The sequence below is a fragment of the Metopolophium dirhodum genome, chromosome 1 (assembly GCF_019925205.1).
Source record: "Metopolophium dirhodum isolate CAU chromosome 1, ASM1992520v1, whole genome shotgun sequence".
NCBI lineage: Eukaryota > Metazoa > Arthropoda > Insecta > Hemiptera > Aphididae > Metopolophium > Metopolophium dirhodum.
The window spans coordinates 123,036,399-123,049,798 of NC_083560.1; the positions used below are offsets into that span (position 1 = coordinate 123,036,399).

Sequence of the window (13,400 nt, forward strand, 5' to 3'; positions counted from 1 at the left end):
GGAATTCCACCTGAAAAAATAACTAATATTAATTTTATTTGTATTTTTAAATTTTTACTTAATGAAGATAGTTGGTGTCACTTATTTATATTAATAGGGGAGACATATTTGTTAAAAATAAACGAGCCGTGCGCTTTAAATACAAATTAGGTAGACCAAATTATAAAAAATAGAATATACAATTTTAACTTGTATTTAATATTTATACCAACCTAGTGCAAATGTCCTGAATAAGTTTCTTAGGGTGAGTGCCAAGTTCAATTTGAATAGACTTAAGTTTATCAGGGGCAGATGATGAATGGTGAAAATGAGTAGACACTTTTCTGGCACGAATCATTTAGTCTTGAACAGATCTTTGACTCTTTATCGATTCAGTTACAAGTAGGTTAATAGTGTGTAGAAAGCAACCAGAACTGCATAATGAAGCATCATCGAAACCTTTTTTCATATTTGCTCCATTATCTCTAAAAAAAAATACATTATAAGTACTTTAGTTAAAAAATATATGGAATTTCTTCTTTCTAGGATAACACCTAGAATAGGTACCAAAATATGTCGTATTTAACTTACAGTTTTCTAATTTTTTATATTAATCAGTTAATATATTAATTTAATAAGTTAAAAAATAAGTTAATTTGTCCACTGTCCTGCAGCTTTGTGTTATTATACTTAGATAATTAGAAGGTATATTTTGTACAAATATATTTATTAAAAATACAAATCTTTGGCCTGGACAACGACAGGCGGGACAGCTAGTTATACATAATCGCTTAATATTAGGTAGCTGTTTCCCACTTGGCACTCACCGTACTAATAAATGAATCTTTTTTTCTAAATCCCATTCCTGCAATAGTCTTTCTAATGTATCTTTAATGGCGAGGCCTGTATGTCTTCCAGGGAAATGTCTAACATTTAAGACACAATGATGTTGTATCATATCATTAGAAATCTAATGACATGTAGAACTTAAAAAACTTTCATTGTTGTGGCTGCATGTCCAAATATCTGATGTAAGCGATACAGTATGAACCTGCTTCAGCATATCCATAATTTTTAATTTAAGTTCAACATACATTTCTGGAATAATATTATCAGTAAAATATTTGCGACCAGGTACCTAAAAAAAGAAATTTACATTTATTTATTATTTAATATAATAAAAATAGAAACAAGCTTACTTTATATTGTGGTTTAACAATTTCATTGAGTTTTTTAAACCCTGTCCTTTCAACTAAATTATACGGTTCATTGTCAACACAAATCATTTCACCAATTGCTTTATGAATAACTTTGGATTTTTTATCATTTATATCCCAACATTCTGTTTTGGTCAGTGGTTCCTAAATAGATAGTTGATGACTTTTAGTCTTAATATCACATGTAGCAGATTTAAGATTTAAATGCTTTTGGCCTTTTTTTGATTCATTAGAATAATAGATACAAAATATTAATATATTACTTTTTAATCTTCATAATACCTAACCATTAACCAACTATAATTTTATAATTATAATAATTTCTTAACTTACTTCAGATTTTAACATTTCTTTGTACAATGGTTTATGTTTTGATTCTAAGTGTTTCCTCATAGAGGAAGTAGTCATATTTTTCCCCAATCCTTTGAATACCTTTTGCTTGCATTGTTTACAAATAACTCTACTCAGGTCACATGTAGACTCTTCAAAATATTCCCAAATTAAACTTAATTTTTTTATTTTTAATAATGGCTCTATTAAAATATAAAATAAATAAATAATAATAATCAGGATTAAATTTAAATTGACCAGTAGGTAGCTCTGGTACCAATTATTTTTATTAAGGTACACCAGAATGTTCCAAATACTACCAAATATTCATAATACAGTTGAGATTTTGAATCTTGGTTTTATTTTAATTGTTAATTTACTTTTATCAAGTGTGTTTCATAAAATGATGGACTACTTATCTAATATAATATGTGTAAAAAACAATTCATTTTATTACCTAGTTATTGTAAATGGCTAAACTGTGGTTATACTTAATACTTAATATTTAATAGTTAATACTTTAATAAGTATTTAGTTAGCCTATAACATAATATAATATTATGTTATATGGTTCCTATTTAAGTATTTATAATTGTTTTATTTTAAAATAGCTCCTTAGTCTTTATTAAATAATGTAAAATTGATATTCATATTTTTACTATTTAAAAAATTAAAAATACATATTATGCACAATTTTATTTTATAAGCATTTAAAGTTCAAATTTTGACAACATTTATCAAATTTAAAATTTAATAATAATTTTGTAGTTAAAAATTTATAAAATGTTTAACTTTTATAGCTAAGGATTGAAAATTTAAAACAAGGCTCCACGTAAATAGATTATCTATAAATTACTTAATTCACAATAATATCATCAAATATACTTGGTAATATCATAAGCTGACTGACCGTTTTCGCTCAGAATCGTTTTTCTTATACAATGATATTATATCATTGAATTTAAATTTAACACCATCCATTTCAGTTACCCACTTGTAACCTACTTTACAGCAGAGTTTTTTTTCTTCTTTAATCTTGTTTGTTGCTGTAATCTATCCAGCAGTTAAGTGTGTGTTTTGCCTATGTGTGTATTTTAAGGCACTCTTTTTTTTTTATACTTAGCGCGACTTCCGTGACTCCATGTTAAACCTGCAACCATATTTAATTATTATTTACAATCAATATAACTGTTTTATCTAACTGAACTGGGCCCATCCTAAGTATAAAGTGTTACCTGTCTTACATACCTAATTGTTTCCTGTAGGCATACCCTAAAGTTGCAAGAACATTGTATTCCTTTCTTTTCTTTTTGTTATTGATGAATGATTGTTATTGTTAATTAATTTATATAATTGTCCCTGGATTGTTTAAAATTGAAATAGATAGTTAATTTTTTTCAAAATCGAGTTAAACCTACTTATATACATCTATATTAAAAAAAAAAGTGGATGTTGCTCAGTTTTACAGTAGGTTACAAGTGGGTCAATGGATTGTATTCAACTTGAATTCAATAATTTAATATCATTGTATAAGAAAAACGATTCTAAGCGGAGATTGTTTGTCAGTTTATATTGTTATTATATTTTATTATAGCCTGTAAGTTGAATTAATATTATTATCTATATATATAAAAATGGAGACAAAAAATTCGAAATTACATCAGTTGAGAACGGCTGGGCCGATTTTGCTAAAATTTTTTTTAAATGATAGAGAATGTCGGGGAGCGGGTTTATAGCATAAATTATGGACCTAACTGATGTGAGTTAGAGATTTAGAGACAAAAACTGAGTTACACCGGTGGCGCCCTCTAGCAGAAAAAAATATAAATAATATAAAAATAATAATAATAATAATATATAATATAAATAATAATACAAATATCGATAATAGCTGGGCTTGATATCGATTAATATCGATACAAATCGAAAAAAAATAATATATTTTTATATTCTGGTTGATATACATTTTTTATTTTAGACACTCATAACTCTAGAGTAAACAAATATAATAGTAGGCACATTATTCATTTTATTTTGAAATATTATCGGTTTATGTTATCTAAGAACTTTTTCAATCAAAAACGACTGTTGTTTTTTGGAGAGAATTTTTATGCTTGAATCATGCCTCCTATGAGAAGAACAAACATTGGACGGCGTACACGTAATGCAAGAAACATAAATGAATTTAGACGTGCTCATAATACACAGGCCAGCGCTGCACAAACGCCGCCTCAAATTCGACAACATGTTAATATAAGAAGAAGAAGTTCAGATATAGCCTTGAATCGCGCTGCTTTCGAATACGATTCCGCATTCGCTTACAAAGATCTTTTGTGTGTTGATATCGGCTCATTATATATCGTATGCCAGCATTGCAAGGCAAATAAATTATAAATTGGTTGTTATTGGTTATAGGAGAAATTATTAATAGAAATATTATTAAATAGCAACCAATAATAAATAAATACTATTTCTATTAATTGTTTCTCCTATAACCAATAGCAACCATTTATAAACAAATATTTCCATCGTAAATCTCAAAATCCCTGTTTGAGTACTGCTATTAATTGGTCATGGCGTGATGTTATATAGCCTATAGCCTTCTTTGATGAATGGACTATCCAACAAAAAAATAATTTTTTAATTATAGGAATACAATGTTCTTGCAACTTTAGGGTATGCCTACAGGAAACAATTAGGTATGTAAGACAGGTAACTTTGATACTTTAGAGATAAATCATACACTTACGTACAAACAGCACTGGGTCCGCGATCTACCGCAGGTGGATTACCTAATAATATACTGCTGCGAATTTGAATTTTTATTCCAGGCAACAGAAAAGTTAAGATAAATTTTGAACACCATACCTACACCGAATATTAAATAACGAATTGAACAAAGTTTGAGTCATATAGAGTTGGTACATTTAACGGGCGACGAAATGCACAGGATTAGCTAATATATATATACAACGTATTTTATTAAATTGTTATAAAAAAGGCTAAAATCTAAAATTAGAATTTGTTTAATTTGATTATAAAGCTTGAATTTTTTATTATGAATAAATGGAGTGTTTATGATAAAATAAGTGTTCTTTAAACTAGTGGAAGCATAATGCAATAAAGGAAAAATATAGATTTTGGGTTATCACCTTTACAGGACTTGAAACCGATTGAAAAAATTTCGGTTTTGGTTTCAACTATATATACCAGTTTTAATTTTTTTGATTTTGGAATAAATTGTTCAATACCAGTATTAGGAATTTTGGTTTTGGTTCAGATTTTATATACTGGTTTCCAATTTTTTTCGGTTTCGGTTTTAGATTTAATAATGATTTTCAATTTTTTCCGATTTAGTTTTTGATTTTGTTTTTGGTTTCAGTTATTAAACGGTTTATACCTGTTTCTAAAATTGGTTTCAAGGCCTGTACTATTTACGTTAATTCTTAGCTTATACATTTTTTTGAATTGCCGGATCGAGCGTTCGCTTGTTGTGTAAAGTAAACTTTCCAAATTTTCAAGACACAAAGATTTTCAAAAAAAATTACGGTTTTTTTAAATTATATTTTTGGTTTCGGTTTTTAATTATAATACCGGTATCCATTTTCGGTTTCGGTTTTGAAGTTAATACTGGTTTCCAATTTTTTGGTTTTGGTTTTGATTTTGTTTTTAGTTTCGGTTTTATAACGGTTTATACCGGTTTCAAGCACTGCAATTTTAATGGAGAGAAAAAGTAAATTCTTAATTGAGGGGGCCTAAAAGTTTTTGCGACAATTAGTAAATGGAAATTGAGAAAAAGGTGTTCCTAGTGCCAAAATGTGTGTACCTAGGGCGCCAAAATCGTAAATACGCCTCTGTCCGTAGTAATAGTAAATTATGTGTTATGACACAATTTAACAATAATAATACTATTAAAAGTATATGAATGATAAGAAATAACGAGAAGAAGAATAAAGACGAAAAGAGTGCACGACGAAAAACTATAGATAAGGGAAAGCTTGATGACCAAACCCGAACAATAAATTCCTGGTCGGCCTCGGAACAGTGACTTCTTCACCCATATTAATGGAAGTACATTGCGAAGAAAAATGTATTATCCAAGAACAAATACTGACGAAACTGATCACAATAAATTATAATATGTTTCGTGTTATTTGAATTTACAGGTCAACGGTTGTACATTCTAATCCTTAAGTGCACGCTTTCATGATTACAAGCCCATAAATACTTTTATATTTTTTATAATATATATAGTTCATTTTTAATGCATGTGTTTGTTGCTTCATGGGTCACGCCTATATATTATTAGTCTTATGTACCTACGATAACGTGTACAATTTATGGTAAACCGTGTAAAGTTGTCAAATCACAGTGACCGCCATCATTAAACCTCAATCCCCTTGTTATTATATGTATAAAAGAGACATTTCAGGTTTTTTTTTCTTAGGAGTAAACGTGTTATTCTAATGTTGAGCGCCGATGGAGAATATAATAATAATACAATTTATAAACAATATTAATTTATTATTATTTCCACGAGTTGGCTGGGCCCGTGGATTCTAGGTCAGGTTTATGCGAGGGACCCCGCGCACTAGGTCTGCGACTGTGTTGTCCGACACGCATCGGGGTTTTTCACAAAGTCCTGCCGGTATGTCGCAGGGCGTTTTAATGCTCCCACTCGAGTAGGTTGTTCATGTGCGGAATAGAAAAGTGCCCTTCATCTCCTCGGTCCCTGTTAAACAGGGCCCCGTGCCGAGGTCTTTTGACACATCTAACAGGATTACACGCGCCGGGCTCCCTCGCATACATTATTATTGTGTCTGTCATCATCTTTTAGGACGGTAAAAATGCTTAAATTTTTCTTCAACAGCATCTTCTCTTTTAGGAAAGTGAATCTAGTTAGTACTTTTGAGTTTTGGGGGTAAAAAGTAAAATTATGTATGATAGTTATGATATGCAAACACCGAACTATTTTGTTACTGGTTAAGAACACTGCAATCAAGGGTAAAATTAAGCGGGTTATATGGGGAATGGACCCCCCTCCCCAGAAGCCTTACTAACACATATATGCAAAAAAGTGGATAAGTGCAGAGGGATGGAGTATTTCTGCGGTGTTGGAAGTTTGTCTATATTCCCTTTGGCCCTCGAACATGATAGTGTATTATTACAGTATTCGATAAAAACGATTCTGAGCGGAGGATTCAGTGTAGCCATTTTAAAATTGTATTCATTTCTATAGTGATTAACAAAACGTTAAAAAAAATTAGCTTAACAACAAGGTATTTGGTGATTTTTTGGTTAAAAAATTATTGAGAAAATAGAAAAATTACCTCTTTAAAGTACCATCTTGATCCAATTTGCTAAAAGATAAGATACTATATGTTGACATCAAATCACTCCTTGTGGTAGAAATTTTGTTTTAATAATAGCCAGGTATGTATAATATTGCTACTGTTTTGATTTTCGTCGATAACAACCCGTTTCAAATCACAGATTCACACACGGGTTGCAATTTGTGTACTATTGGGATAATATTATTATTATTTATAGATAAAGTGATTTTCAGAATACATAATTTGTTGGGCCTGGTTCGATCGCACCGCAGGCCCTCCCACCCTTGAGCTGGCACTGTTGTGAACACACGGTAGATGACGTATAATACGACAATGCCTTCGACGCTCAACTGGTGGTAGGAAATATCACCACCGCGGCTGCCGCTACCACCGCCGTGGCCCATATAAAACGGAACGCAAAGCTCTGCAGATCGTCATTCGTGTGTTAACTGTGCCAGTTTTTCTCGTCCGTCTGATACGACTGGGTCACGATCGTTTTGATTTTATTCCGTCCGTTGAAATCCGTATTTTTACTTACTGTTCACTTTAGCTAATTTTCTGAATAGTCCGACAACACGATGGAATATAATATAGCAAATATATTAACCTTGTCTACCATCATCTGCTCCGTGGCGGCCGATTCAGTTTCAATAGAAGAAATTAAACGAACAGGTACCTGTATATTATGTTTAAAATGTTTGACTCTAATTGTTTTATGTATTATTTATCTATATAGTTTATAAATGTAAAAATGTAAATTTGAATTCAAAAGATCTTAGTTCGAGGTTGAGAATTCAAAAATAATAATCATATACCTACTGCTACTCGTAATAATTAGTATTATAATTTTTTTTATTATTATTCTGTCATTTTTTGGTTGTACAATTTACTAATACAGGCCATGAAACTGATTTAAAAAATGTCAGTTTTGGTTTCGATTTTGTATACCGGTTTCAATTTGTTTTCGGTTTCAGTTTTGAATTTAATACCATTTTAAATTTTTTTCCTGTTTTTGGTTTCAGTTTTGAACGGTTTATGCCGGTTTCTTAAAACATACAATTTCACTTAAATTTAAATTTTAAATAAAAACTATATAAAAATAATAAATATTATTAAACATATTTTTTTTATAGTTCACAATATTTTTAATAGGTACTACAAACAGTATAATATGCTTATAATGTAATAATGTTATACCTAATACTGTGTGTTTCAGCTCTGGGTAGTCTCAGTGTATGTCCTCCATTTGGAAAAAAGGCAAAATTTGAGTTAGAGACTATACAAACTAAGTCGCTGATGTACGGATGTGCCTATATGGGAAACGAAAGTCTCCTAAGCACTGCTCCATTGTTCCATTTGTGGTTGGAGCGTCCCGAGAGATCTTCTGGACACGGACATTGCGACAACACGCGGAGTACGTATAACGAATCATTATTACACAGTAGGGGGGAGGGACGGGTGCGCTGCACCTGTGGTTACAGTAAAGCTCTATACAGCTAAAACTATGAGCATATATCGTACATTATAATGTATAAGTATGTGTATTACTTGTATATACTGAAATAGTCTAAAAACGGAGTAAAACAGTAAAGCTCTATAAAAAGAAAAATAGAAAAGTTAACTGTATTAAAATTATCGATATTCTATAATCAATAGTATGTTTGTATAATAACATTATGAAATTAACTTGCGCTTTGCTCACATATTCCTATAGGTGTACCTACTATATTAATATTAGGTACATAATATATATTAGAGTATAAATGTAGGTATTATAATTTATAACTATTGTACAAAATAACGGGTGTAAAAACTCACGCAAACGTGCTGATCAAAATAACACTAAATATTTCTTGTGCTAACAAAAAATATTCCGATCAAAAACATTTATCATACTCATGTTTATTTTGTTCTGTTATTCTCTGTGCCACTATCAGATATGGACCACTTCATGTTTGAGTGTTTGTCGAAACATGACAGGCCGACCAATAAAGACGAATCTGAAATGGGCTGGCAATATATATCACTAATGGAACATACTGCAGAGTCAATGCAAAATAAAACCAAAACACGATCACACAGATGTGCCGTAAGTATTCTATGTTTACCTACGTGTTATTTTATATTGTATATTATTATAGTAGGTGAACTCGTGCAACAATTTTGATTATTCATCCAGTGCCTGAGGTGAGAGGGAGACACATGTGATTAAAGATCATTCTTATATACATACGACATACTTATTATAGGTTTTTAGTTTTTACGCAGGTGGTTGGTGATATAATTGATACTTATTATATGTGTACTTAGATCATTATACAAAAAAATTCATTATCAAGGAATAGGTTATTGTAATAATTAAAAAAGAATAATAATAGGTCTAACTATATAAACAATAACTATATGACACACCCTCCTCAACTTATAATTTTGCATAGGTACCTAGTAAAATTATTGAGGACCTCGTGTTCTACAGATACACTTTCATCAAATTTAAGAACGCGAGTACTCTCAAATTTTGATTACAACCTAAATGCTGTTACGCTACATCGTAATATGGGACCTATTAAAGATCTTGGACGTTGGACTTTTCGATCTTAAACTGAAATTTTGATGTCATATCAACGACATTGTGTTCAGATCAAATAAAATCTTTGGCTTTATTCGTCTAAATTGTGCATATGTCGATGAAACTTTAGCTATAAAATCCATATAATATTGGTTGGTACGTTCCATCTGTGAATATGGTTCGATTATTTTGTCTCCATACACATCTGTTAATATTTATAAAATTGAGAATATCCAATTAAAATGTTTAGGTTTCCTATCTTTTAAATGTTTCATACCTATACGCATTCTTCGTACGCCTCAATTCTAACGTATCTTTCTCTTAAAACACTTGAACAGCGTCGTTTACTATTAAATTTATTTTTCTCATATAAGCTTCTCAACGGTAATATTGATTGTCATGATAAATAAATAAATAAATGAATAAATAATATTAAACGGTTTGATGATTCACATATTATATATTTTTTTTATATCGAATAAATATAATTTATGATGTTAAATATAATATCTAATACACACACAACCAACACCAATCCAACAACTATCCTCGGTAATCTTACTGTGAATTCTATAGGTCTAAAACACAACGTCATCGACGTTTGTAAATGGAGATTGTGGATGGATTTCAGTGTACATATATATATATATATTCAATATTCAAAATTTATAAATTTATAAAATGTAAAATATTTATTCTCGTCAAGAATTTGTTTACCAACACAAACATCTTTACATTTTTTAAATCAAACCACTAGAAGTACCTTAATTTTGGTTAGGCTACGCAACGGCTAATTCACGTCCATAAATTGATTTTCTAATGACTTTTAATGACTTGTGCATGTGTGTGCGTGCGACCATAAACCAGATAAGAAATAACAATGAATTGTAAATTGATGCGTGTCGCGGGTGATGGTAGAGGAGTATACACACACTAATGATCATTTACTACACACGCAAAGACGATCAGTAATCGCAGGAGAGAAAAAATTGCCTAAACACAACTCCTTAAAAATGACACATTTGCAGGGCCTTAATTAATTTTCTTTCTCTCTATCTCTGTCTTTTTCCGTTCTGCCCACAGTTGTACGATGTGTACGATGAAGACGATAGGAAGATTAGAATAATCCGGATGGTGATTAGCAAGCCGGTAATAGGAGAAGAATTTAATGTAAGCCAGTGCAATGGACTATCGGATCTTTTAGCACGAGATTTACTGCCAATCATCCCCGAGGGACATCGATATTGGCCCGACGGGTCATTGTACATCTATTTATTAGGAAGAAAGGCAAAAATATTCTACACTAATACAAAAAAGCCGGAATTTCTTGTTATTAATCGTCCAACTACTACCACCAGTCGTCCATCAACAACGACCAGTCAGCCATCAACAACGACCAGTCGGCCATCAACCACGACCAGTTGGCCATCAACAATGGCCAGTCAGCCATCAACTACAACTACCACCCAAAGTCCCACTACAACTACAAAAATTACGACCACAGAAAAATATCGTCATCCTTCTTGGTTTTTTTTCCCTTATTATTATTTACATTATATTTAATATTATTTTATTATTATAATTAATACAGTTCCCTAACAGAATTTTTTTTTTTAATTTCTTATTCCTATAAGTTACATGATGGTCTAGTATCAAAAATAATACCAAGATCTTAATTTAATTTAATTTAATAAATTTTTTATAGTTTTATGATATATATATTACCTCTGTATTTATCTATGTTATACCTATGTACTTAATATCATCATAATATGCATATTATTCAACTTAAAAATAAAAAATTTTTTTACACAATTAAATAAAATATAACAAAAAATTAATTGGCAGCTGCATTTGTATTAGATATTTTCTGTTTTATTGAATGGTGCACAAATAAAAGCTCTTTTCATATATTTTTTAACATCATCAGTAACGTTATTATGATTAAACTGGTTCAACATTTTTATAGAACTTACGAATAAAATATAAAATGGTAGGTAAGTATCATTTCGAAATATTATAATATAATATAATATTTCGATATCATCGAATCTTCTGGCAAAGGATGAACTACCAGTCATCCCTGAGGGATATCGATATTGGCCTGATGGGTCTTTGTACATATATTTGTTAGGTAGAAAGGCCAAAATATTTTACAATGGTACAAAATACCCAGAATTTTCAGTTACTAGTCGTCCATCAACAACGACCAGTTGGCCATCAACAATGACCAGTCAGCCATCAACAACGACTACCACCCAAAGTCCTATTACAACTACAACAAGTGCAACCACAGAAAAATATCGTCATCCTTCTTGGTTTTTCTTCCCTAATTATTATTTGCATTATGTTTAATATTATTTTATTATTATAAATCTTAATTTAATTTAATTTAATAAATATATTATAGTTTTATGATATATATATATATATTACCTCTGTACTTAATATCATTATAATATGCATATTATTCAACTTAAAAATAAAAACATTTTATTACACATTTAAATAAAATATAACAAAAAATTAATTGTCTGCTGCATTTGTATTGGATATATATTTTTTATTGAATGGTGCATAGATAAGAGCTCTTTTCATATATTTTTTAACATCATCAGTAACGTTATTATGATTAAACTGGTTCAACATTTTTATAGAACTTAAGAATAAAATATAAAAACGTAGGTAAGTATCATTTAATAAGAAAAATCATTCTAAGCGGTGACGGTTCAACAGTATGAATAATTTATATTATATTTATATTGTTATTACTTATTATTAATATGGTATCTGGAAAGTTGAATTAATATTATAAAATTACATTAAAATAATTAAAGTTGTTATTCTTGGTTATTTAATATGAAATTTCTTCAAAATTTGAACATAAAGTAACTATAAAAAAACTGTGTTTTTATATTTTTGAGGTTTTTTGGTTATAGATTTGATAAGTTGAATAATTTATAAATTTTTAACTGCAAAATCATTTTAAAATTTAAAATTTGATAAATGTTGTCAAATATTGAATTTTAAATGCTTATAAAAATACGTGTGCATATGTTATTTTAATATTTTTCAACTGCTATTCAAGCATTATATCAAGAGCCTTGTTTAACGACTGAAAAAGTCAAAATGTTTTAAAAATGTTATCAAGTATGGTAATTGGTAAAATTAAAATAAGGTGTAAATTGAATATGTATCTACAGTTATTTGTTTTTGAGTTACAAAAAAATAAGAAATTCGATACATGAGAAATCGAGTGAATATCTAATGTTGTAAAATTATGAACTTCAAACGCTCATAGAGTTTAATTTGACTTTCTGGTAGACATTTTTTTAACTTTGATTGATTTTACTTTCAATTTTTTAGCAGTTTATTTTAACATAAATTATATCTGTAGTTCAAAGACTTAGATGGTAACTATAAAATGATATCACAACTTTTAGAGCCGTTTTTTATACTTAGGCTAGGCCTTCGAGTTAGGTCGAGATTGGAAGCACGTGTTTTAAATTAAGAATATTTAGTTCAAATTCACCATAATAAATCTATATTTCTAAGCTCATATATATGTTTTCACATCTTCTGAGGGTCGCTAGTAACACACACGTTTTTTGTTGATACTTAATTATTTCGGGAACATATTCGTTTTGCAATGTTATCATTGTATGATGATGTATCGATGTGATATCATTTTATAGGTTGCTAAGTCTTTGAACTATATATATCATTTATCTTAAAATAATCTGCTAAAAAAATTAACTTAGTTTGTCAAAACAAAATTATACTCAAAAAATATCTATGAAAACAATAATATAAAAAACTTAACTAAGATTTGTGATAATTTTTATCTAAGTTTTTTATCCATCACCAACTATTCCCTAATGGTCGTTAATCGTTCTTATTACAAATTATACAGGTATACTTACTTAATTGTATAACGATTATTGTGATGTTATCGCCGAATAGAATATATGT

At 29.6% G+C, this 13,400-nt stretch overlaps 1 protein-coding gene across 1 annotated transcript; it reads left to right on the top strand.

Moving 5' to 3' along the window:
* Window positions 1–8,140: 8,140 nt before the first annotated feature.
* On the top strand, window positions 8,141–11,783 carry LOC132953610 (uncharacterized). Its single transcript, XM_061025987.1, has 4 exons — window positions 8,141–8,273; window positions 8,797–8,948; window positions 10,512–10,806; window positions 11,614–11,783. The coding sequence occupies exons 1-4, from the start codon at window positions 8,156–8,158 to the stop codon at window positions 11,781–11,783; spliced, it is 735 nt and encodes a 244-aa protein (XP_060881970.1). The 5' UTR covers window positions 8,141–8,155.
* The last annotated feature ends 1,617 nt before the right edge of the window (window positions 11,784–13,400 follow it).

What these genes read in the sequence shown, in the direction of transcription:
- LOC132953610 (XM_061025987.1), top strand. Translation starts at nt 8,156, where the DNA reads ATGTACGGATGTGCCTATATGGGAAACGAAAGTCTCCTAAGCACTGCT. An exon ending in ACATTGCGACAACACGCGGA is followed by an intron (nt 8,274 to 8,796) that starts GTACGTATAACG and finishes TGCCACTATCAG; the next exon opens with ATATGGACCACTTCATGTTT. An exon ending in TCGTCCATCAACAACGACCA is followed by an intron (nt 10,807 to 11,613) that starts GTCAGCCATCAA and finishes CAGAATTTTCAG; the next exon opens with TTACTAGTCGTCCATCAACA.